General features: G+C 29.7%; 1 protein-coding gene across 7 annotated transcripts; it reads left to right on the forward strand.

Moving 5' to 3' along the window:
- LOC105146186 (androgen-induced gene 1 protein) lies at positions 1-26,073 on the forward strand. 7 transcript variants are annotated; one of them, XM_011056286.2, is made up of 7 exons: positions 1-411; positions 1,422-1,591; positions 4,181-4,348; positions 20,384-20,521; positions 22,743-22,960; positions 24,761-24,912; positions 25,554-26,073. In XM_011056286.2, the coding sequence occupies exons 3-7, from the start codon at positions 4,193-4,195 to the stop codon at positions 25,604-25,606; spliced, it is 717 nt and encodes a 238-aa protein (XP_011054588.1). In that variant the 5' UTR covers positions 1-411; positions 1,422-1,591; positions 4,181-4,192; the 3' UTR covers positions 25,607-26,073. The 7 variants fall into 7 exon arrangements, 6 of the variants coding, with proteins under 6 accessions (XP_011054588.1, XP_011054587.1, XP_087260740.1 ...); XM_011056285.2 differs by lacking the exon at positions 1,422-1,591 and having other exon boundaries at positions 12-411; XM_087404614.1 differs by lacking the exons at positions 1-411; positions 1,422-1,591 and adding an exon at positions 16,659-16,840 and having other exon boundaries at positions 4,224-4,348.
- Positions 26,074-26,551: the final 478 nt, after the last annotated feature.

Here is a 26,551-nt window from a genome sequence, read left to right on the forward strand (position 1 = left end):
ACATCAAACAAATAAGAGTTAATCTGTGTTAACCTTGAGAAATAAAATCGTTGGAATAGCTTTACAGATCCCGCGATCAACATAATTCTCATCCCGACTAGGTGCATTCGTGCTTCGTCAATTGTGGCAAGCACATCGTCGTCATCTTCGTCTCGTCAATCACGTTGTAGTTGATCGTTCGCTCGTCTCGGTCTCGAATTTAATCACGTTTAAATGCAATATTAATGCAAAGTCATTCCGCTGATAATCGTCTAACGTATCACATCGACGTTGCTATCGAACTTTTAATAATACGCGCCGGTTCAGTGCGAACAGTCGGTCGGTGTTCGATTGTCAGTGCACATCCGACGGCCACGATTTGACAAGCGACGCGACGCTAAGGGAGTGGTCATTATCGACATAATAAGCGAGGTAATGTAGATTTAATATATTGATATATATAGATCTAAGAACGAACCAAACATCCATATTCTTTCGTGACACGTCATATCTTTTGTGAGATGTTGCTTATAAAAAAATTAATTTACATTAAAATTTTGATTCAACTTGTTTTTTATCATCTCTCTTTCTATTTATTTTGGATATTATCAAATTGTGTTCGAAATTAAAATATGAAATAATATGTAATATTCTAAGTTTTTTTATTAGAATACGGAATTTTTATTACGGAATAATTTTTTTTATTAGAATATAACGCGCACATATGTCTTACAGTTATTATTCTTACACTTACGTCACATTTACGTTATATTACAGTTATTAAATTTATATTTATATTATCATTATTATTATATTAATGATTATCATGATATACGAGATGCATACAAAATGCGCATACAATGTTAATATCAAAGAGTTTTCTTTCTAAACTTTTTTCTACATTTGTCATAAAAAAAAACCGAAGAACTTACTATAACTGTGGATTAACCTACATTTTTTTAAGTACACAATAAATTCTTCAATTGTTCGACATTTGAATATGACAAAACACAGACATCTTTATCGTTTTATTATCGTGAAAACTATTATGTGCGATTAGTGTTTGTCTTGACCATTAAAGTATGGCGGTTATTTATGTAAGGCAGAATTGTCAGGCGATTAAAATTTACATGCGATTATATGCGTATTGTTACGGTCAAAATTCCCAACGGGAAACTGGGCATATTATATAGCACGTAAAAAATTTTCTTCAATAATCTATTTTTTCTCAATTAAATACTGAACTAATGAACCATGATTTGATTAATGCTGACAACGCTCATGAATATCATTTGTCTTTGTTCAACATTTGACAAACAATAAGGATGAAACAATTTTAAAGCGTGAATCGGACTGTAGCCTAAGATTTCGTCGTGTGAACACGATCGCGTCAGTATGTATTTCAATACGATGAGATTGCAGATATACATGATTTGTTAAAGTCACGGAAGAGATACCGTTGATCGTCGAGAAGTTAAATAACTACTCTGAGAAGCACTCCTGAGAAGCACTCGTCTGCATCATTTCATACGTGAAAGACACAGAATAGATTGCGAAACGTTATCTAAGAACCTAATTCTCCCGCTCTCAATACTATGTGATTTCAAGTAGCGTAAGTTAAATTAATATAAGTAAATCTTATGTTTGGAAATCCTTCCTTTCAATTACGAGCCTACAATAAACAATTTGTCTAACAATAATCGTTTGGAAACAAAATTGTCTCCTAAAAATAGTATGCATTCGTACTACATTTCATATATGCTCATTAAAATTTCAAAAAGAAATTAAATAGAAAGCAACTCGATTTATTCGATTGCTGGTGGTCTCCTTACATTGATTAGTTTAGCTAAATTTATGTATGTAATTGCTGCGTTCAGCAAAAAAAGCAACTTTGCAACTGTTGCAAGATTCTTTAAGACTCTTGATTGTTTACTGGCTGTCAGGAGGAATAAGTATAATTTCCATTTTTATAAATGTTTTAAAGCAATCTCATCATTTTGTTTTATCCAAATTGTATTTATTTATAAATGGGATGTAATAAAAATTAACGTGTCATTTCTCGCTTCTAATGTTACGATTCAATAACTGTGATGACTACTCAGGAGCCTTAATATGATTGATCATACATTTAGATCCAGCAAAGAACTAATGATAAGAATTAATCTTATTTAAAAATCTTACAACAGTTTTGTGTGTGTGTGTGAGCGCGCAAAGCTGCTTTTTTCGCTGAACGCAGCAATTATGCATAAATTTTATTATACAGAATTATGCAAATAAAAAAAGCATTTTTGCTTTAGTTATTTATTATGATTAACCGGTTGTTTTAATAGAACGTTGTGCTTCGATCCAAATATTTTTTAAAACTTATAATTAATATGTGCGGTTACAGTTGATTGAAAATTAATATTTTTCTTTAGTTATACACGTTACACGATTTCAAATTAAACAAAGATTTTATTCCTGAAATTATGTAATGTAAGGATTAAATTTCTTAAAACTCTATATACTTATTTGCTCGAAAAATTGCTACACAATCAAATAGTTTCTTAATTTATAATCGAGCCATTAGTAATTGACAAGAAAATAATATTTATTTTATTCACAATGTCGCAAACAAAGTTTCGATTTACAAAGTCTTCTTCAGTGTTCGCAAATTATTTAATTCTCTATTTCCTCTATAAATTAATGAATTACATAACATATAAACTAACGAATTACTAAAAAAGTCGTTTGGATTAAAAGTATCCACACATTTATTAATTAATTATTCGATAAACTTGAAATTTGTAAAAACATTTCAAATTAAGAATTCAATCGGTTGATATTTAGACAGCAGTTTACATAAATTATGAATATGCTAAAATATCCGTTGGAAATTTTTAACATGACTACTTATTTAAATTTATGACTGAAATTTCGTAATAATCAGAGAATTGAGCACAAAAATATTTTAATAATATGACTGTAGAATAAATGTTGACAGAGTAATGACTATAATATTGTGTAATAAATATATGGATACTTACAATTAATCCGAATGACTTTTTTAGTAATTCGTTCATTTATAGAGGAAATAGAAGGATAAATAATTTGCGAGCACGAAAAAGACTTTATAAGTCGAAACATTTGCGACATTATGAATGCAGAAATAAAATAAATGTTATTTTCTTTTCAACCACTAATTGCTTGATTGTAGGATAGGCCGAGAAACCATTTCTATATTTATAGATTTGCTCATATTTAATTTCAGATATATACAAGTAGTTTCAGTTTCAATATTAAAAATATGTATATTTATTCGTTAAAATATTACATTTAATATTACAATAAATGTATAATAACGTAATTCATTAAATAATTAATAAATAAATAATAATATTAGGTGTTGGAATTAATTCGTAGCGTTTTTAATGAAAGAATGTTATTTATTTCACATGAGCATTAAAAAATACATTAATGAAAGTACTTCCCATCACTTGTAAAACGCTACGAATTAATTCCAACACCTAATATCAATAAATAAAATATTATCGTTAATAATGTTAAATGAATTTATTAAATGAATAAAAACTCGTTCTTATTAATTTTGTATTTTAAAGTCTATTTTGTTTTAAATAATCTATGATATTTGTATTAAATCGAAATAAAATTCTGTTATAATGTTATACAATATACAAAATGTAACGTATTTAAGTACGAAATAAATTAATTAATATATGCGTACAGTGTGAACAAGAAGATGCAATTTTTTATTCGGATATGAATGAAGCAAATACCGAAGTATATATAGAATGCTTGAAATTTAAGTCAACAACTTAAAGGTTAACAACTTAAAAGATTTATAGATATTAAATGTATAACTAAATTATAATATTAAATATTAGGTGTTGGAATTAATTCGTAGCGTTTTTAATGAAAGAATGTTATTTATTTCACATGAGCATTAAAAAATACATTAATGAAAGTACTTCCCATCACTTGTAAAACGCTACGAATTAATTCCAACACCTAATATATAACTAAATATATAACTAAATTAAAATAAATAAATTTTCCATAACATATCTTACTTCATCTTTTGGAATAATATTTGTACTTTCTGTCGATATTGATACGCTTAATATACACGTGATTTTATTGCAGTTTAGTATTTTATCGCTCCTACTGTTTCATCTAATATGCCATTTATTGAATTTAACAGAATTACATCAAGATGCCACACGTTCTACACACCTTCTTCCATCTGGTCAGTTTAGCGGTTTACAGCTTCACAGTCTATTACACCTACTGTGTATTATATTTTCCTGAGTACAAAAAGTTTAACAATTTCAATCCTGGCCAAAATAAATACTTAACGGTGTGGAATCTGGTAAGTAATATTTTAGTTTCAATCATATAAACTCAACTCGTCTCTAACATAACTCGTCTCTCCTTTCCTTAGATAAAATATTAGTTATAAAATATATAAATGTAAAATACATAAAATATCTAATGCTATAAAATATGTCGCATGATAAAGACAGTGAACAAAACAATAAATAAGTAGCTTATACAGTAGCTTATACAACAAATATTTTTTAAATAATATTCGATTTACGTTATAACTTCTATACATAGCATAGATTTTTTTAGTGTTTTAAATAAAATAAATTTTTATTGAAATTTTTATCTTGTAAGAAATGAAATAATTCCTGTAAAATGAATTTTTATCTGTAGTCGAATTTTGTAAAAATGATTGATAGAGGTATAGATATTGCAGTCATTTTCTACCCAGATTGGTCAATCAGAGCTTGAAATGGAGATTGACCAATTTTTATATGGAATTCTGTATATCGAATCTATCAAATTTTTCGTAGTCAATTATTTCACAAATCGATTGTCTGAACCTTCTCTGCTCGTGACATACGTAATTTGATGCTTTTTTTATGTTGGTCATTGTAAGTTATATATTGTGTATAAATTACAAAAAACTTTTTTTGCGCATGCAGATATAACAGAGTTATTTAAACAAAATTTTTTTTATAGTTTTATGAATTAAATATGGTTATAAGTATGTGCTAACATATAGAAATTATAAAACATTACATCAGTGAATAAATGAATATTAATGCTCTTGTCATCATTATCATCATGTGAATTATAAAACTTTAAAAATAGGAAATCTTAATATGAAAGCTAGCATTATAATATATTTATGTAATGCTAATTATACAGGGTGGGCCATCTATTGGTACGTTTTTAAAAATGCGATCAAATGAGCATACATTGATATTTTTTATTAATTTTTTTTTTGTTGTGAAGCTAAAAGTATCCGCGTCAAGAATGAAAAACGATTTCGTTCATGTGGCTCCCTCTACTGGCCTTACAATATGCCATTCGGTCACCCCAATTATTAATGACATTTTGGACTACCTCGGCGCCAATTTCACTCAAAACAGTCGTAATATAATGTCATCCACTAACATCCCTTTCTCACGAACTTTCCTCACCAATTTGCGTATAGCTCCTTCGGTGGGTGCTCTATCACGACCCATATTTCTTTTCAAAATTCGTACAGTTTCGGCGACACAGCACTGACTTTGAAAATAAGTTTTTAAAATTTCAAAACGCTCTTCAAGAGAAAACATGTTGTTTCGTGCCGCGGACGGTATGACTAATAAACTGTCAAAATTTCGGGTCTGTAGCTCGTTCGGTGTTGCCATACGACGAAATTCAAAAACGTACCAATAGATGGCCCACCCTGTACAACTAAGTAATCTTCTAGAGTAAATCAATTTGATAAAAGAGCATGTAAGCCAACACTGGTTTTTATACATTTTTTTTGTACATTTTGTTATGAATAAACAATACTAAATGTTCGCAACAATCAGCTTATATGCTGTTTATTAGGTGCTTATATAATATTTGTATTAGATGCTTATATAACATTAAAATAAATTACTTTGCAAACTAACGACAAACTATTTTATACACAGCATGTTAAGTGTTGGTGTAGTGCTTAGATGTTCTGTAAATAAACATATCATTTATTATTCTTTTCTTGTATTTAGTATTTCGAATAATATATTTTATGATAATTCAAGGTTTATAACTATTTATTAATTTACGAGATTTCCCAACTTTATGAAATATTAGTATCGTATTATCTATCAGTTTTTTTATAAAGTGTTGCATAAATTGAATTTATTTTTCTTATAAAAAATAAAAAGTAAAAAGTAAAATTTCTTATAAATATAATTGTGTAAACATATTTTAATTTATAATTGTTACTTAAGCTTCTTTTTGTTGTATGTTTTTTTTTAATTGAAAAAACTAGCAGCTATGACATAATATCTTGTGTTGATATCTGAACTATCTAATATGATATCTGAATACGAATATTTCTTTTGAATAAATTGGTTAGCGATGGAAAAATCTTTTGCTAATTCATCAGTCATTGTAGCGCATTAATATTTTTATTTAATCATTAATAAAATAGATTAGGACTAACAAATCCTGATTTATCCCTTATAGAAATTTAATTATAAAAAGTAATGATTAATTATTTATTTTGAATAATAAAAGCATTGTTATTTAGTGCTTTTAATACTCAAAATAAATAATTTTTAGTATTAAATTGGCCAGTTATTAAATTGAATTTCTGTAACAGATGAGCCCTAAAACAGGTCAAATTAGAACTAACAAGTTCTGATTTATGATTTGATTATGTATGTATTCAGTGTGGATTATGTTCGTATTCAGTGTTTCAGATTTAACAAAGGAGAAATATCATTGTTCTCCCTTCACTATTGTGTCATCAACTTTGTGTAACTTCAAGTTTGTAGAAAATCTAGTCCTCATAGAGTGATAAATTATCTCTCTCTCTCTCTCTCTCTCTCTCTCTCTCTCTCTCTCTCTCTCTCTCTCTCTCTCGTCTTTATCTTTCTTTTCTTTCTCCAACAAATCATATTCTAGATATAGTTTTATTATTTCTTTGGCGGACTCCTAATGCAACAAAATATCCGAGAGAGCAGAATAAAAAGTCGTATATATCAAAATGACATCAAAATGATTATTAAAAGTCATTTTTCAATCAGTCACGATTTATTTTAATATTGTTTTGATATTATCATGATGTTGTTATTCTGTTATTATTAGCAGTTTACATCTTTAAATATTATAAATATTGTAAATAAAGAATACATAAGACATTACATAATAACAACTTAAAATCAAACGTAAAATCAATTTCTAGCGTTTCGAATTTAAGTTATTAGAGGCTCGAACAAGAGCTAGTTAACCGAGCATAGCAGAATTGCAGAGAAAGAAATTACATAGTCTCTACACAAACAGTAATTTAAAGAGATACGCCTACATAAAGGCGGCATCTCAGCTCAAGGTCTGTGAATAGCAGTAGAGAATAACATGTATACGGGACCAATGCCCGATTGGTCAGTTTAAGTCGATCACCTGCTGTCTCAATTTAAAAGATTACGCTGATATTATGCTGTTATGCGTGAGATTTTCTCATTTTATTTGCTCATGTGGTCAGTGATTCCTAAAGGCGGGAGCAGGATTCTCGCGCGTAAGAAAATGAACCAATCAAAATCCTTGGTTTCCTTCCTTTCCATCAAATAAAAGACTCTGATCGATTTTCTTATGCCTTATACGTTATGGCATTACGCAAGAATCTACAGTGAGAGCAAAAAGTATTCGTACAAGGAAATTTTTTATTAAAAACATCTTATTTGTAGAAAATAAACATTAATTAGCAATTTTATACAATAAACAATACATTCTGTTTTAACATAAACAACCAAGCTTTGCATGTATTTCTGATTTTAGAAGCTAAATTTCTTGACTGTGTGAATACTTTTTGACCATTCAAACATATAATTTTTAATTTTCGTTTATTTTTCAGATAATATATTTTCTATAATTAATACACATCTTTTTGGTATATATAATTTTTAAAAACATACATCTATTTTATTCTTTATGAATAAATTGTTACTTGTCCAATAAGAAAGGATCGTCAATTAAACACCGAATCGAATTAGTATTGAAATCACCGTATCGGTATTCATTCGACATCAATTCGATGATTCATTTCTTGCTGGATAATGTTGACTTTTTGAAAGTAAAGTTTTCCTAAAAAACATTTTCTTTGTACGAATATTTTTTGCACTCACTATATATTCCTGTCCTAATGGGACATAATTTTTTATGAACAGAATAAGCTATTATCTAAGCATTAAATCTTAAATCATAAAGCATCGATAGTTCCAGAAAACTTTCAGTAAGATTTCAAAATCATTTCGACCTTTCACATTTCATGTGAACAACAACAATTCTGAAATAATTTTAACATATCATATGAAATGTTACAGGAATGTAGCAGGAATGTTTCTGAAATTGTTCACATGAACATAATTTTACAAAACTTTCAGTTGAGTTATCTCTATAACATTTCATATGAAATCGTTTTGCAAACATTTCAGTTAAGTTGTTTCTGAAATATTTCACATGCAATAAATATATTTAATAATATACTTCTCCTGACAGAGGGCCTTGGCGGAGAGCATTTACTCATAAACAAGAATCACTTGAGAATATAAGGAGCGCAGCATTTCATCTGTAAAGTGAGCCTCAAGATTGAGCTCCAATATGAAAGCATATAAAGTGTTTTTCAAAGCAAAATTTCATAATGCATTTTTTATAACACTGAATAATAGTGTATTCCCATACAGCACAGAAACATTTCAGAAAGATCTCTGAAATGTTTCAACGTTTCCTTTCAGAAAGATTTGAGAAATACATTTGAAACAATTTCGCATATATTGCACAAACGTTGCAGATATATTTCAGATCTTTTAAACATATTTCTGGAAGATTTCATATGGAAGAATTGCGGACATTTTGATCTTTCAGAGATCTTGCAGAAATATTTCGCAACATTCTGAAATGTTTCACTTTTTTAGTTGAAACATTTCTGAGATCTTTCTGAAATATTTCTGTGCTGTGTAGAAAGAAATTAACCAATCACAGTAGTCGAATGTGAGAAGAATAATCGATTATAATTGATCAATTACTTATAGCTAGAGCTTAGGTAATGTAGGTAATGTGACTTATTGTAGAAAGCCCATAAGAAAGTGCAAATTCAACGGTGAGTAGGGCACTCAGGATACCTAAATCCATCACTGCCACGTTACTCCCTTCCATCCTTTTCTACCGAACGGCAACCGCATAAACCAAACGCACGCACCACCCTGCAGTCTTTTCTCCCTTCCCGAATCCCATTCGTCGTTTTACTCCACTATCCGTCAGTAAGTCGCGGGCCGCCGACACGAGTGTGTTCCAGGTGTTCCTTGTGCTAACCACGTGAAACGTGATCTCGGTGTTTCGCGCTCCGAAAAAGAAAAATAAGAGTAAGGGAAAAAATACAAGAAGGGCAGACGTCGCGCATATACCTATGCCCGCTTTAAAGAATTGAGGCGTACATTTTCCTCATCGAGTAAAGGTAGATTAGGGTAGATCGATAGGTAATACCTCCGAGGTCGTGGAGAGACAGTCATGTGTATGGACCGCGATTAAAAATAGGGTTCTCTACGTCTTTCTCTCTCTCTCTCTCTCTCTCTCTCTCTCTCTCTCTCTCTCTCTCTCTCTCTCTCGCTTTCATGAGACGGGTGTATCGATGGACTGTGATGAAAGATGTAGAATCTGGACCTCCCCCGCACTTCTCACACGATAGCCAAAGTGTTGCGTGATCTTGGCCGAGTATACTGCTTAGGAATCTTAGGATATACGCGGTGCTGTTCACGCGCGAGAGTAATTCCTACGTATGTAGAAATACGTCATACACACATACATGCGCATGACAACAACGGAACATGTCTTTCCGTATCCAACAAATAGATCTTGCTTTCGATGAACGAGCGTGTCACGACGATCCTCGCTGTATAAACAGAAGGAGGTTAGAGTTGTTCATGGATGCGTCGTGTTCCCCGAAATTCTCGCTGCATGTTTTCATTGTTTAGCGTCAGCGATCGATCACAAATGATCACCGCTTGTTGAGCGGCGTAGATACGGAGATCTGAATTTCTAACACATGACGTGTTAGAATAACGATGACGTGGAGGAGCACGTGGTATGATTATGATATCACCCAAAAAAATGTGCAAATATAAATGAGGAAAGAAAAAATATTTACGTGACACAAATATAGAAATAAAGAAATGAATTTTTTAAAGAGCGGGAAGGAATCGGTAGATTTCCGCGTAAACTTTCTTATTAATCTAAAAATCTCTTATCTAGTCCTTTTATTATGAATTTGTATTTGCCGCGATTTATTCATAAAGAAAAGAATTATTTATTTATTTACTTAATTTTCAATGGTAGATTAAAGGCATCTACAAGTGGTCAAAAAAATAAAAATTGCGAAAATTCTGTAAAAAGGCAGAAATCGATATAAAATTTTGAATATCTCGCACTGACTTGTTCTCATTATAGATTGATTTTAACTATTACTTAATTTTTCTATGGTTTATTCATTAAAAATCATTTATCTGTTTACTTAACTTTTAATGATAAACTTATAGACGACAGGAAATTGTGAATTCTTCAAAGAGCGGAGAGAAGACCGAGAGTTTAAACTTTTAAAAATCTCATTCTCTTTTATTGTGGATTCGTATTAGTCGCGATTTGAATTGTTTGCGCTTTATTTATAAAAGAGTAAATTATTTAGTTAATTTTTAATGATCATTAATTATTTATTTATTTAATTTTTTATTTAATTAATTTTTAATAACAGATCTATTAATAGGAGAAAAGAAAAATTCTTAAAAAGGACAAAAAGAGAGTAATTGATGTAAATTTAAAAAAACTTTCATTAATCTTTCTTTCATTTAGATTTATATTTATCACGATTTAAACTTTCTGTAGTTTGTTCATAAAAGAATCAATTTTTGTTTATTTAGTTAAATTTTTTTTAATGATAAATCTACGGACGGTAGGAAATTATGGATTTTAAAAGGATGAGACAAGGAAGATTAGTATAAATTTAAAAAATCTCGTTCATCAGCTTTTTATCCATCAACTTTAATTTCACATCTACAATTATTATTTTTATTATTTTCTTCTCCGTTAGAGAAAAAAAAAAGAGAAAAAGAATGAATTGTGCAAGAAACTTAGTTAAAAAGAATAAATCTATTCAATTATGGAAACCACACATGTTCTGTTTTCTATTTCTTATAGAATACTTAATCGCATTGTTTCTTTTAATTTTGCGGAAATTGCTGAGATCGTTATTACAATTATCTGAGAAAAAAAAAAATTTAAGTCGATACATCTGTAATTTATGTAACGATTTTTTGATTGAAATACTAATAAATTGCTTAAAGGAAGAGGTATACAGTAGGAAATTCAAGTTGTAATAAATCATTACATCGTGAAAGATACGAAAGTAATTTTAATAAATTATCGTATGTCACTGTCACTTGTTCGCGTCGCAAATGCCAAAGTGACTTAATTTGCGACGTTAGAAGAAAAAGCTAACAATAAGTGATGATTTAAAAAGATCTTATTTTTTAACTAAATTAAAATATTCATACAATTGTCTAAAAAAAATAATAATAAATCATATGTCGCAAATTATCTTCCCTGCTTAGATTGCCCTATTTCGATTAAAAATATGGTTTGGAGAATTGATCTGCTGCTTTATTGATAAAATGTAATAGTTCGAGTACAATGTCATTTTTTTTATGGAAGAATGTACAAGAGAGCAATGGAAATTAAATCATATGTTAAATCATATCTTCTTTGTACGAAAAAAAATCGTTCTCTTAATTAATTAATTTTTTATTGTACTATAGAAGTCTTACAATATATATATATTAGGTGCGCAACTAAGTTCTCGCTGTTATTTTGATGCCATGAAAATAACAGCGAGAACTTAGTTGCACCTAATATATAGGGTCATCTAAAAAGTATCCGCGGTACTTTGTTACTAGATATATGACCATCAACACACATCTAGTGACAAAAAACCGCGGATACTTTTTAAATGACCCAATATATATATATATATATATATATATGATATTTTATTATTTTTGTAAATTTGTTATTCTTTTCTATTATTAATTATTTATTTTTCCATCACTTCTGTATTTTGTATGCACATACAATTTTTGTTTCTATTTTCCCAGTATATTTTCCTTCGAGTTTTTCTTTTTCTATCTATTTGAAACTTTTTTCGTACTGTTTTACTTCTCTATCCGGAAGTTTGTCCATGTTCGTTAACTTAACTACTTTAACGTGCACTTTACTGGCATGTAATTGACAGACAGCAACACCACGAGTTAATAGTTTCTGTCGATAGCACGTGTATCTACAAAAATTTAAGGGGAATGAATATTAATGACAAACAATGCATTGATAATTGAGAGTAAATGCTATCCTTGGGCGGATAATCGCATTCCAGATTCGTGAATTAAAAAGTCTCTGTAGCGTAAAGTGAGTTATGCAACGTAATAGCCTGACAACGGATCACCTAATATTTCTTTGAACGCTTCGCAGTCCATATTAAATCCGTAAAAGAAAAATGCCCTATATTAATTTTACACTTCGGTAGCACGACTAAAAGAAAGAAAAAAGACAACAGGCTTACTTACGAATAAGCGAACCTCGATGACTCAGTAAGAATATAAAGCGTTAAATATATTAGAAAATTCGTCGAAAACTATACATTGCCGTGCGTACATGTGTGTGTATTTTATATGTGTGTGTGTGTGTGTATATATATATATATATATATATATATATATATATATATATATACACTAAATGTAAATGTACTAAATGTAAATATACTTATTACAAAAATCGTTTATTCAATTTAAGCACCATTTTTTATTAAATATTTATTTATTAAATATTTATTGTAAATATTTTAATTATTATTTCATATTTTCAGCAAATATTTATTAATTTTATGAGCATTTGTTTTATTAATATTTTCAATTTAAGGATTAAACGAGAGAATAAATAAAGTCTGTCTGGATTGCTTGAAATCTCCATAAATATTTCCATTTCGCAATAAATATAATCGAGCATTAAAAAGACAGAAAGTAAAGATTCTGGATGCAAAAAGTACAAGCATTGCGAACAGACCTATAATTTAATGTTGAACGTGTTCCTTAGATACTTGAATAATTTTTTTATTCTGAATTCAGTGAACGGAGCGTGGTACGGTAGACACTGGTCTATTATGTCAGAGATCCCGGATTCGATCTTAATAGGAACCAAAATATTTACGCTCGTATCTCCTCTCGGAAAAGGTCGGTAACCTCCCGAGAGTATTCTTGCTCACAGAAACACCTCTCGAAAAATCCATCGTTCGGAACCGGTATTAAAACTGTAGATATGCTTGTGGCGATTCCCAGTAAGAAATGACAATGAAATCGATGTTTCGAATCGACGTCGAATCTACATTATTCCATTATCATTTCTCTCTGGGTTGAATAAACAGCGTGTGCATCACAAACACATGAAAAAGGTGTAGGGCCATGGCATAAAAAAACTTAAGCAATAAAAGGTAAGCAATAAGCGAATTGATCAATCACAATAGAATCCGTAAAGCCATAAGTAAGCCATAAGAAACCAATCCAATACGTTAATTCTCTTACTTACGTCTTACTGCCTTAAGTTTTTTGTGTGTCATGGTCCTAACACAGGCAAGAGGCCTAACGTAAGAAAAAGAAGAAAATTCATTAAACGCCGTATTTATTTTATATTGTTTGATATTCGTTATTTTATTATTTTTATTTGCTTTATGTTTTCTCACAAGTTCTTATCTCGCTTGATATCCAATATTCTTAATTGCAATCTGTCTTTATTTAATCGTTCAATGTCACGAGAAATTATCTTCTTTTTTAATTATAGATATATTACGTGATGATCCATAAGAAAGTTTCGATTAATTTAGGCTAACACCTTAGTCTATCATTATATACTTTGTGCTTGCACAAAGTGCTTTTACATCGCATAATGCGATTAACAGGATCGTTTAAGCGCACGATAAAATGTGAACGCTTCTTCAGTACTTGTCCAAGCTACCTCTCATTTACTATCTCTCAGTGACATAACATTTCGTTCCCGCTACTTCATATAATACTAAGAGTGAATGTAAATTACTCTTCCTCGCGAAAAGTAATACAAGATAGAAATCAAGCGTAGAGATACGGAGAAGTAAATGAACAGTGAAATAATATGGAAGGCATCACACATTATATTCTTTTTACATTAAAAAGATTTATGTAATGCGTAATATAAACGAAAGGTGAGTTATGTAATATTTTTATTCGTAAAACGTGTATATTTCTGACGTTTAGTATAATTGAGCGAATTTAATTTTCGAGCGACATCATTAAAATACGTCAATAAAAAATGTGTCAATAAAAAATAAATGAAAAAATTAATGTGTAAATTAATGCGAAAGACGGAGAGAGAGAGAGAGAGAGAGAGAGAGAGAGAAAGAGAGACGGGGAACCAGACTTTATATAAACCGAGATACAAACATTTATAATTGTTAGCATTTTGAATTAAGTAATCAAAATACCACATGTTTCCTTAAGAAGTTTCGCTATGTTATTTGAAATCTCTACTGAATATTATTCAAATTAATTCAAATATTAAATAATATTACTTTAAATACGAAACGCTACTATGATCTGAGTGTCGAAATGTTGAATTAATATATCTATATTCATATAAATGAATTAATTTCAGAAATGATAATTACGTGCCGATATGGTTGTTGGACTTTCAACGCAATCAATTTAATATTAATAATCCCCCAAATTTTCCAAATTAATCTTAAAAAACTGTAATAAACTTATTGCGAAAAATATTGCCGAGAGCCAAACTCGGATCTCTTGTATTCCGTGCGAGCGTTCTGAGCCTTTAGATTACCGAGACCTTAGCAATATTCTTCGCAATAACCAATATGTACAGAGAATTACGCATTTTTTCAGCGCACGTGTGTAAACAATAAAATTGAAAACAAGACCGTTTATGTTAAATAATTACTTTAAATACGAAGCGCTACTACAGTGTAAATCCGACAATCATATCGATACGTAATTATCATTTCTGAAATTAATTCATTTATATGAATATATATATTAGTTCAACATCAGTTTTATATATATATATATTATATATATATATATATATATATATATATAATAAATCTAAAAATGAAATATACATATGATATAAAGCGTATATATTTGAAAATAAATTATGTAATATTTTTATTCATAAACCGTGTACATTTCTAGCATCTTAATACACTTGAGCGAATTTTATTTTCGAGCTACATCACTAAAACGTACATCATGAAAATTAAATAAGAAAAAAAGTAATGTCACGTAAATAATGCGAGAGAGAGAGGGAAAGAGAGGCGGGAAAACCGCGTCTCTCTCTCCCTCCCTCTACAAATTTAATGCAAATTACAAAAGAGAAAAAAGTTGTTATGCACGTGGAACCTTTTTTAACTAGGTATACTTAGTTACGTATAAATTATGTAACTTAGCTACACTTGCTTGCATAATATACGCACGTATTAAGAAATTATTAGTTGAAACTTTCCATCCGAACTATCTTCTGTTTACATATTTGTCACTCTTTCAACAATAATTCCTGATCTCGGTGTGATACTTATACGATCATTAAAAATGTATACGATAATCAATCAAATAATGAATAGATTTATCGATTCGTGTCTTTCTAGCATCATTCTCGAGAATTCAAGTACAAGTACAACTCTTTATAATTACATGAGTGTCAGCAAGAAAGAATTGTGTAAAAATGACACACACACACACACACAAAAGTTGATATATTTATGTGTAACTATCTGAATAATTATTATTTTCATAATCTATATATTATTCTTGCTTTATTGATAATAAAAGATACATTATTTTTATGGAACATAAATATGTATAGAGTATAAGCAGAATATTTCAAAATTTAATCCGTTTCAAAATTATTAATTCTCTCATTTTTATTGCTTAATCACAATCAATGAATAAATTTCACAAAATGCTACTACTTATTACAATCTTCAAATTTTACATAATCAAATCCGGAAATACCATATCTAATAAATGCTTGCCGAGATCGTGCTTAGATGTTCTTGTCATCTCTTAATTTTTTTATTATTGCAGTAATTTCTCTTGGTACATATCATTTTTCTTCAAGATAAGATTTAACAATCCGATCTCCGCAGGAGGTTTAAAAAAGTAACGTACGCCTAGAAATTGCTGCAATTAGAGCTGAAACTTCGTTTGTGCAGGTAATGGAAAATGCGGTTTGAGAGAGTGAAGATCAGCAAACATAGTTTGAATGACCGATTAGTAGATTATTCCGGATTTGATTATGTAAAATTTTCCACACTCGGGTTTCATACGCAACTTAGTATCATCGGGAAAGTTTCAATGAGATCCCAGCGATTCTCCAAGAAACATAATTAAAGATAACACCAAGAAAAATAATTTAAAAAGAAAAAGTATGAGATTGTTTCGAAAGAACTGTGTACACCGACGAGTGCGTGGGTCTTCCTGCTTTTATTTGACGTCGAGTCGCAGATGTTCGTGTGATCCCCAAAAAGAGATGAGATAATTACACGTTTTCAGACTCACTCGTGAACGACCGTGAGATGCGAGAGGGCCTAGCGATCGGATTCCATGCAGTTACTTTTCTGCAATACGCTTTTGCGGTTTTTTACGATTACATGTATACGATCGTGCCGCACGATGTTAGGAGTGTGCACAACGCCTACGGTGGGAAGTTCAAGTTCCTAACGTTCTGGGATGCGGTTAGTATTGACGTGCAAGCTGAGTGCGTTTAGTTTGATGAAATTGCAAAGTTTTTGTCTTGGTGTCGGTACCTACATGCACGATACACACAAACCAGCACAAACGCATCCCGCATACCCTGTATCGATTCTCTTGCTATCACTGAAATTATTATGATCGTCTAAGAAAACGGAATGGGATTTTCTATATAAAACTATTATTACATTCGCAATAGTTGATTTGGAAGTCTAGACTAATACGTAAACGACAATGTAACAAAATCTCAACCTGCGGCCTGCGGCAAACATGATCTGCTTCAAGACATTCAACGGAAATCATTGTAATAAGATATTATTATATCCATGATCTTATTATCTTTTCAATTTAATTTTTCTTACTTATGTCCGCAAAGACCGTTACTTCCGTGGGAATAGTTTGTACTTTATGATGCATAATGAGATATTAATTTTAGATATAGAAATGTCTATGATGAGAACTACAGTTTCAGCGGTACAGCAATCATTAATCAAGAGATCATTTCTTTAATTCTTAGACATATTTTCATCCTGTTTTATTTTTCTGCTCTTCGCAAAAAAAAATTACTGCATTTTCTACAGAGTAACTATTACAGAGCAACGAGAAACTCTAGTATTCTTCGAAAAAAAACTGATTCTCTACGATCATAGATCCCATATATGCAATGTATCCTTATTACCCTGTTACGTAATAGTGAAAACCGACCACGCTTACATAGCAGATTCCGGGCAAAAATCACAAATAACAGTGATATAATATTCCTCGAATCAGCAATATAGAAAAACGATATACTCATCGAGTATTATCAATGATTATCAATTGTAATTATAAAAGCCAATGCATATATACGGTAATAACTAGGAAGTTAAATGGTTGTTATTTTGTAATGAGTGAACAGAATAAAATGGGTTCGACGTTCTAATGTAAAAGGAATGTCATTTTTATTATTTTATTATCATATAGAATATATACATATAAACTTGTAAAAATAAATGTTATAAAGAAAAATAAATAATTTAAGCGACATGTTTTCAGAATAATGACTATCTGAACTCGCATAATAATTAAAGCGCTTTTAAAATTATTAATTACATAATTTTTAATTTATGTATACATCAATAATTGTAACTGTATTTTTAAAAATTTTCAAGCAAATTCTTTTCATGGAAATTAATCGCCCTTCATACCGACTTTCTAAATATAAGTTACTAAGCTATATAATCGATCAAATTTTCAGGTTTTTTTATAATGCTAATTTTTGTATGTTTATAAATATATATTTTTTTTTAATTATATATGTGAATGAAAAAATAATAATCATTTTTCGTTTATTTTAATTTATTCTGTCCACTATTGACTATCTTATTATAAAATAGCGACTATTATAATTTCAGTAATTTTTAATTTGTCATCTTTATCATAATAAAACGCTTTTTTAATTTGAAGAAGTAACAGTGTTATTTATACATTGAGTGCATATAGACTTCTTACATAAGATATAATAAATTATGATATTTTTATAAGAGATACAAAGAAAATTAAAAATTTTTTAGAATCATCTCAAAGATTGTCAAAATGTATAATCTATGTTAAATAAGTGTATAAACTATGTATACGTTAAATCTAGATGAATGAATGCGACATATTCAGTACGCACATCAGAGTTGTTTATTTTTCAATTGGCATTTATCTTACAAATCAAAAATATACTTGTTAAAGACGAGTGCTCTTCACTCAATTTGCCCCGTTAAACCAAACCAAAAGCGTGATTCTACATTCGACAAGATTACGTTCAAGCATTTTGTCACTTATCGTCGAACGATGATACACTCTTAATCATTTCACGCTCGAATTGTCGTCAAACTGCTCGTAAAGAAAATTCAATTGTTTGAGCATCACTTGATATTATGCAGCGAAACGAAGGCATGCAAAACTGCACGTGCAGCACCAATCAATATAATTACGTTAAAACGTTTAATTCGGATTGATTATTTCATCCAACAAAACGAAGAATATCAATTTCCTATCTAAAATTTAAGCTTCCTAAATTAGCTTGAGTTTTATTTACTCATTTTTTAAAGATCAAATAAGACAATTACTATAATGGTGACGATAAAAATTTCCAAAGTTTATTAATTTTTGATAATAAGAATAGCTCATTAGTAAATTATTTTTATTTTAATTTTTAAAGAGTTTAAAAAAGACTTCAATTTAAATATTAATTAATCTTGATATCGAAAATGGCGCAGATAATTAGGTCACTTCCTCTTGCGGTATCAACGTTGAAGTGTCTCATATTTGTGAGTTGTATATATTTGTGACACATATCATCACTCGATTGACACATGATAAGCTTAAACAAATCTTATAGATTATGCGCTTTAATACTTTATCTTAAAATGTCAATGTAAGATTAAGTATTAAAATAACATCGTATAAGTTATATAATAATAGACGAAAATATTTATACAATATTATGCAACAATACAAATTCAGAACTACATATTTGATCGTCGTGTATTATATTATTATTGTAAATTAGAAATGTTGAAGGATTTCGAAATGAAAAAATTTTTATACATGGCAAAGCGAGATATGCTTTTCAAAATATTTATATTTTTAATTAAGTTTATGCTTATAACTTTTTATACTTTTGAAATACTTCCTCTTTTTTTTCTAGAAATAAAGTATAATCATACGTATGTAATTTTAATATTAACAATGTTCGAAATAAAATATTCAAATTTCTTAATGTATGATGCAGCATGTATAATAAATGCGCATTGAGAATATAAGCCATACATTAAACAATTTTATGCTTTATGTCGAATAATGCAGTATTCAATGTTTTTATGGATGCAAGAAATAATATTTAAATAATTAACATATATAAATAAACGTATATAAATTTGCAACAAGTCAGAAACGGTAAAAACTGGAGGACTGCACATAATTTCAATTTACTTGTCTGATAGAGAAAACAACAAGTAATGAAATATGTGTGATTATTGTTTGTATTCACAGAGAGATTAGACTTCATATTTAAGGCTTTCTTAAATTTATCTTTAGATACTTAGTAGCCAATAAAATAATTCGTAGAGTATCTAAAGATAAATTTAAGGAAGTCTTAAATATAAGACACGGCTATGAATACGGGCATATATTATATCGTATATTTTTGTATTATATTAAAATAATACTGCACTATATGCTATTTGGAATATGTATACACGTCTCTTTTAGACTAAATCTTTAAGTTTTAAGTAAAATAAATGCAACAAAGAATTGTTCGTTTTACAAATATTTGTTTGAAAATTCGATTTGTTTAGTGAATTCTTTGCTAAAATCTCAATTCACAATTATTAACATATTTTTATTAATAAATATAAAGTAGTTCTAACAGTGGATGGTGGCAATAATATCACAGTTAATTTTAAACGGTATTTATAATTATTGTTGCAGCCGCTAAAAATATTTATTGACTTATTATTTAATTAAAGCACTTTGAAATGTCACTTGTGTTCTAGATTCTGCAAACGATATTCTTCTTGATATGTCTTCTAAACGATTTATTCGGCACAAATGCTATAAACCCCAAGAAGTCGCCTTTCACGCGGAAGTTGAAAGATTACTTCTATGCGAGTCTCGGGTTTCCGGTTGCTATGGTGAGTAATATAATTAATTTTTTTTTTCATATTATTGCAAACACATCGAATTGAGAATGGAAAAAGTCAATAGTTTAGATACGAAACCTTACGAGTTTAATTCTCCGATGAGGAAAATAAAAAGAACATCATTCTCGAAATACCAAATAAATAATAAAAGAAAAATCGATTTCACTTTGACTGATATGTATTATCGAATTATTCGGAATAGATTCCGATTGGAATTATTCAATTATTCTCTGGATTTTTATTGTATTTTTTAGGGAAACCAAAATAATTCTGATCGGATAATTCATTCCAACTTATTCCATAATAGATGCCTTATATAATATATTGTTTCGCAATTCAAATATATTACAAACTTATTTTTTAATATATCATATGTTGAAAGTGAATCTTTCGTTTCAAATATACAAGGTGCGTCCCAAAATTTTCCGAACTTTTTCAATAGGGATAGGTCGGGTGGCGCCATCCGTGTGTTCGATTGCGCGTTTGAAAGGTACATCCCTAGCTGACTTCCAGTAAAAATTTCATGACATTTGGTTCAGTGGAAACGAAGTTATGGCGTCTCAAGTGTCAGTATGTTGTATACATCGGTACGAGAATGAACTTCGAACAAAGAGCCAATATTAAGTTTTGTTTTAAACTTGGTAAAACATTTACCGAAACCCATAATTTGATGAAACAAGTTTATGGTGATAATTGTGTAGCCCGTGCCAGTGTTTATGAGTGGTATACGCGATTCAAGAACGGTCGTGAGGACATAAATGACGACGCACATACAGGTCGCCCAAAATCGACAATTAACGAAAATTCCATCGAAGTTTTTATGATTCCAAGGGTATTGTGCACAAAGAATTCGTTCCAGCAGGCCAAACAGTTAATGCTGTATTCTATGTAAGCGTTTTGAAGCGTTTGGTGCACCGCATTCGTCGTATTCGGCCAGAATATCGCGAAGGAGGAAGTTGGCGCTTGTTACACGATAATGCGCCATCTCACCGTTCGACACTTGTCACTGATTTTTTGACTAAAAATCACATTTTAACAATCAACCATTCCCCATATTCGCCTGATATGGCACCTTGTGACTTCTACCTATTCGGCAAAATGCATTTGTCCATGAAAGGAAAGCGGTATGTGGACGTAGAAGACATCCAAAGGGCTTGTACCACTATTCTGAAGGACGTGCCTTTGAACGACATAAAACACTCATTTGAAATGCTTTTAGATCGTGCCAAACGTTGTATTGAGTCCGACGGGGACTACTTTGAATAAACAATTTGAATTTGAAAAAAAAAGTAAACCGTTGTTGTTTTATTTCAAAAGTTCGGAAAATTTTGGGACGCACCTTGTATGTTGCCTATTTTTGTTTCACGAATGCATTGCATTGCGTAAAAGCAATGCATTCAAACGAGAAACATTGTTTAAATATGAAAATTGCCTAATATAATAAAATATAGTACTATTATTTACACGTATGTGAGAAACTTTTTGTTTAATATTGTTTATGATATCGAACTTTTTATTTTAAAAATTCAGGAAAAAATATAATGAAAACTATGTAACATAAATTAGTTCTTTATTCTCAACATTAAAACACTGAGCATCGCACATTTCCCAGTATAACTAACTTCATAAAATTTCCATTTCTTTACCAATTCTTAGAACTTACCGGGAAAAAAATTCGAGAAAATATATACTCTTGGAAAGAACTTTATAAATGTTGGAAAGAAAATTATCTCGAAAAAATGTTTATACTTATAAAACGACTGAAATAAACGTTTCAACGCTTACGGCGATTATGGAAAAATAGAAATTTTATATGCAATTTTTATTTTATTTCCTCCAAATTTTGAATAAGAATTTGGTGTAACTTTGATCTTATTCATCTCATTTATTGATCGATCCTTGTTCATAATAGATACAAGGATCTAATTTAAAGAATTTTGTATTTACATTTTTTAAAAATTAAACAATTGCATTAACTTAAAATGTTTAAAATAATATTTAAAATATTTGAAATGTAAGCGATATTTTTTCAAGAAGAGAATATTTCATATTCTCAATTTTCAAATAGCTATTACGGTTAATTATGCGTGGAAAGAATTGTGAATGAATAAGTTTTTTGCTATATGCCAGATCTTATATATTTTTCTATTTGCAGGAATATTGTTTTTAATAATAAATGTTGAATAATAATGCCAATTTCATTGCTTTGCAGTTCGTCGGCGTGACTTTCTGGGTGTTAATGTTCGTGGATCGTGAACTGGTATTGCCGAAAGCACTGGATCCGTACTTCCCATGGTGGTTGAACCACTTAATGCATACAATGATCATGGTGACGATAATGTTAGAAACGATATTCGTGTCACGGCAATATCCTAAGCGATCTCGCAGCCTCGGAATACTCATTAGCTTTATGCTCACGTACTTAGTCTGGTAAGTGAAACGAATTTACGGGTATCCGCTTTTCTTAGTTGTAATAACGCATTACGGAAATCAATATATCAGCGATTTAAATGTGTGGAAATTTTAATTACTAAGAAAATTATGGTGAAAATTTTTCTTAGAATTCTTCAAATAATTTTTCAAAATTTTTGTAATTTTATAACTTTTTAGAAAATTTTTTGAATTTTTTTCTACGAATTGAAAGTATTATTAATTTTTTAGATGTTAAACTGATGAGACAAGAAGGAAGAATCATCTTCGATATTTATAAAAAACCTACTAATTCAGAGAGATATTTGAATTATTATTCGAATCATCCATTAGTGCATAAAAGGGGTATAATCATCAGGCAATTAGATAGAATACTGTTTTTATCTCATCCAAAATTTCAAAAAAAAAAACATTTCTGACTTAGTTTACACTCTGTTAATGAATGGCTATCCTCTTGAATTCATTTTTTCAACAATAAAAAACAGAATTAAAACTTTATTTAAAAAATAGAACTAATTTAGATAAAAATAGTGAGTGTAATAATAATGAAAACGATTCTAATTCCAAATTAAAGAAAAAATTTTTTATAATACCATATTTAAGTAAAGTATCAGAAAAATTTTAAAAATTATCACATAATCAGGGCTTTAATATTGTTTACAATATAAATCTGTAAACTGAATAGATTTATTAAAACTGGAAAAGATCTGTGTAAAGAGGATCATTGTGAAGTGATTTATAAGATAAATTGTCTAGATTGTGATTCTTCTTATCTTGACCAAACAAAAAGGAAATTAAAAACTCGAATCAAAGAACATAAGGTTTACATAAGAAGATCCACCTCTGAGATGTCAGTGATTTCACGCCACCAATTGAATGAGATGCACGAATTGGATTGGGATAATATTAGAATTTTAGATACAGAACAATCATTATTTAAAAGAAGAATTTCTGAAATGATATACATAAAAAGTCAAATAAGTAGTATTAATAAGCAAAGTGACACTGAAAGTTTGCCTGATGTTTATCTGCCTTTTCTAAAGAAAGATCTCTCTCACACTTAATAAATAATTCTAGAACAATCTAAACTTTTGACATATATATAAATAACAGTAACACATACGATATAACGAATAACAATAAATAATCTCACAAGAAATTTCCATCTACGTGCTTAAGATTCATCATTTTGTCTGTAAAACAGGTAATGATTCAATCCTCAAAAAATTGACTAGAAGTTATTAATGATAGTTTAATTTTTAAATTAGAATTTGGAAATTCTTATTCTACATAACTTACAACATGATAATTGGCGTTGTAACATTGTTATACGATGCACCTTAACAAGATAAAAGAACACGTTTATATTATACGACGGCTGAATTCAATGTCAGATATATGTATATTTTGCGTTTTACTAATATTTAGGATTTTACTGAAGATGGTAGTGGTTTAAAGATTTTTTATTAATGGTATGAATAATTAAATTTCACAAACAACATCCAGTGTTGTGGTTTCATCCTCCTTTTTTTATGTGTTTGATTTATAAATCACGTTCGTTAGAATTATTTATTAAAAATATTCTATAATTTCTCATTCCATAATTTTTGAAAAAAACTTATATAAATCTGGAAAAGTTCAAAATATTTTTTAAGAGAATCTCACATAAATTTTCTTAAAAATGAGATATTATGAGAAACATTTTTTTCATTATATAAGGACACGAAGAAGAAAGAAACTAAACGCTTCATTTGTTCATCAGGTGCATAGAATAGATATGACGTTAACTTACAATTTCAGGGTACACGTAATCTACTATAAAAGCGGCGTCTGGGTGTACCCCGTGATGGACGTGCTGACGCTGCCACTACGGATTGTGTTCTTCGTCGTGCTACTGGCGTTTTGCGTAATCCTATACTTCGTCGGAGAGACTCTGAACAACATCATCTGGGGTAACGAATACACAAAGCATAAAAAATCTCACGCCAAATCCAAGTAGCCTCGCCCAAGCGTTCCTAACGGGTGATAAAAACCACATCTGCCTGCTGCCTGCGGTGTTGGTGAATAAACAAAAATGGATATTTTCTACACGTACCCTCCGTTGCAGCATGCACGATGTATTTGTCAAATGTAAATGTCATTTAGAATATTAGTGCTGTGTATGTGCATGCGAGGCGCAGTTTAGGGTATAACAATAAGGCTCGCGCGATCGTTAACCCGGCGCAATGGAGATAACACGAATGAGCAGGAGCAGCATGTAAGGTGCAACACATTTCCATGAGATCACAGACCAAGGGAGACTAATCCGTGGGTATAATACAGTTATTTCTCTCATTTTCTTTTCCCTGTTACGCGCCGAGAGTCGAATAAAACGATGCGTACCTCATATATAAATCCTTCCTTCCCCGCTCACAATAATACTTATTTTTGTACTTTCGTAGCGAACGACTTATTATTGTTTTTATCAATAAAGTCATTATAATACAGTGCACATAGAATATGTATGTAATATATATGCATATGATGTACAATGTAGCGTACATGACAATTTGCCCGAACTAAAGTCCAGATATATTTGTGTGATCGAGTGTAGGAAAAAAATACATAGCGGTAACGGAGAGCGTGGAGCCAGATTTGAAAACGTAGGAAACGGCAGATGGACGAGAGGGAATCTTAAATGTACCGATCGTAATGTACCGATCATCCGGGGATAACGTTGCTGAGGACATTTTCTTGCTACAAGTGAGAGAAGTGCCTTGGCGAAATCTAGTACGTTTACGGAAAGAAGATTTTAATTTCGACAAAAATATATGATTATCCATGTAATATTATTGAGTATAGTTTAATTCGGCAAATAATGTAATGATACGTAATGGCCTAGAATTGATTGCAACATATATATTTTCCTAGAAGTTTATTAAATATGTTTAATGGATGAGAGATGGCATCTGTTTCCTGCTAGAATATAGTTTAAATTTGAACATGTGGCATCAAATAAGAATTATGTATTGTTTACAGAATGTGTCTCGTCAGTGGTTCGATACGCTACATAAAAGATATAAATGTTAATAATTTCATTTCTAATTTTTCTTAGAAAAATGAAAAAAAGAAAAGATATCTTACATATAATCAGAACTTTAACACATTAAGAAAGAAAGTAATACTTTTCATATTCCGCGTACATATTGTAATAGTAAAATTTTAGAGACGTTTAAAAATATTGAGAGAAAATAATTAGATTAATATAACAAATACGAAAAAATACAATGCGTAAAATACTATTGTACATAAATATATTAATAATTATTACAAAATGTAAAATGCAATGATATAAAGAGACATATTATAATTTCAAGGGACAGTACTTTTCAATTTCAGAACAGTAGAAAATATTCGACAAAGTATATACTTTACAGTTTTGTATCAGCTTATATATATATATATATATATATATATATATATATATATATATGTATAAGCAATTTGATCTACTTTCCTGCAATTACAAAATATGGCTATTACAAAAAGTAAATTATTTATTAGTTATTAAAATGAAAAATGTTCATAGATCTACATTCTACGAATGTGATT

The sequence above is a fragment of the Acromyrmex echinatior genome, chromosome 3 (assembly GCF_024713525.1).
Source record: "Acromyrmex echinatior isolate Ae372 chromosome 3, ASM2471352v2, whole genome shotgun sequence".
Classification (NCBI taxonomy): Eukaryota; Metazoa; Arthropoda; class Insecta; order Hymenoptera; family Formicidae; genus Acromyrmex; species Acromyrmex echinatior.

What these genes read in the sequence shown, in the direction of transcription:
- LOC105146186 (XM_087404614.1), top strand. Translation starts at nt 16,682, where the DNA reads ATGCGAGAGGGCCTAGCGATCGGATTCCATGCAGTTACTTTTCTGCAA. An exon ending in ATGCTCACGTACTTAGTCTG is followed by an intron (nt 22,961 to 24,760) that starts GTAAGTGAAACG and finishes TTACAATTTCAG; the next exon opens with GGTACACGTAATCTACTATA. An exon ending in TCTGAACAACATCATCTGGG is followed by an intron (nt 24,913 to 25,553) that starts GTAACGAATACA and finishes GATCGAGTGTAG; the next exon opens with GAAAAAAATACATAGCGGTA.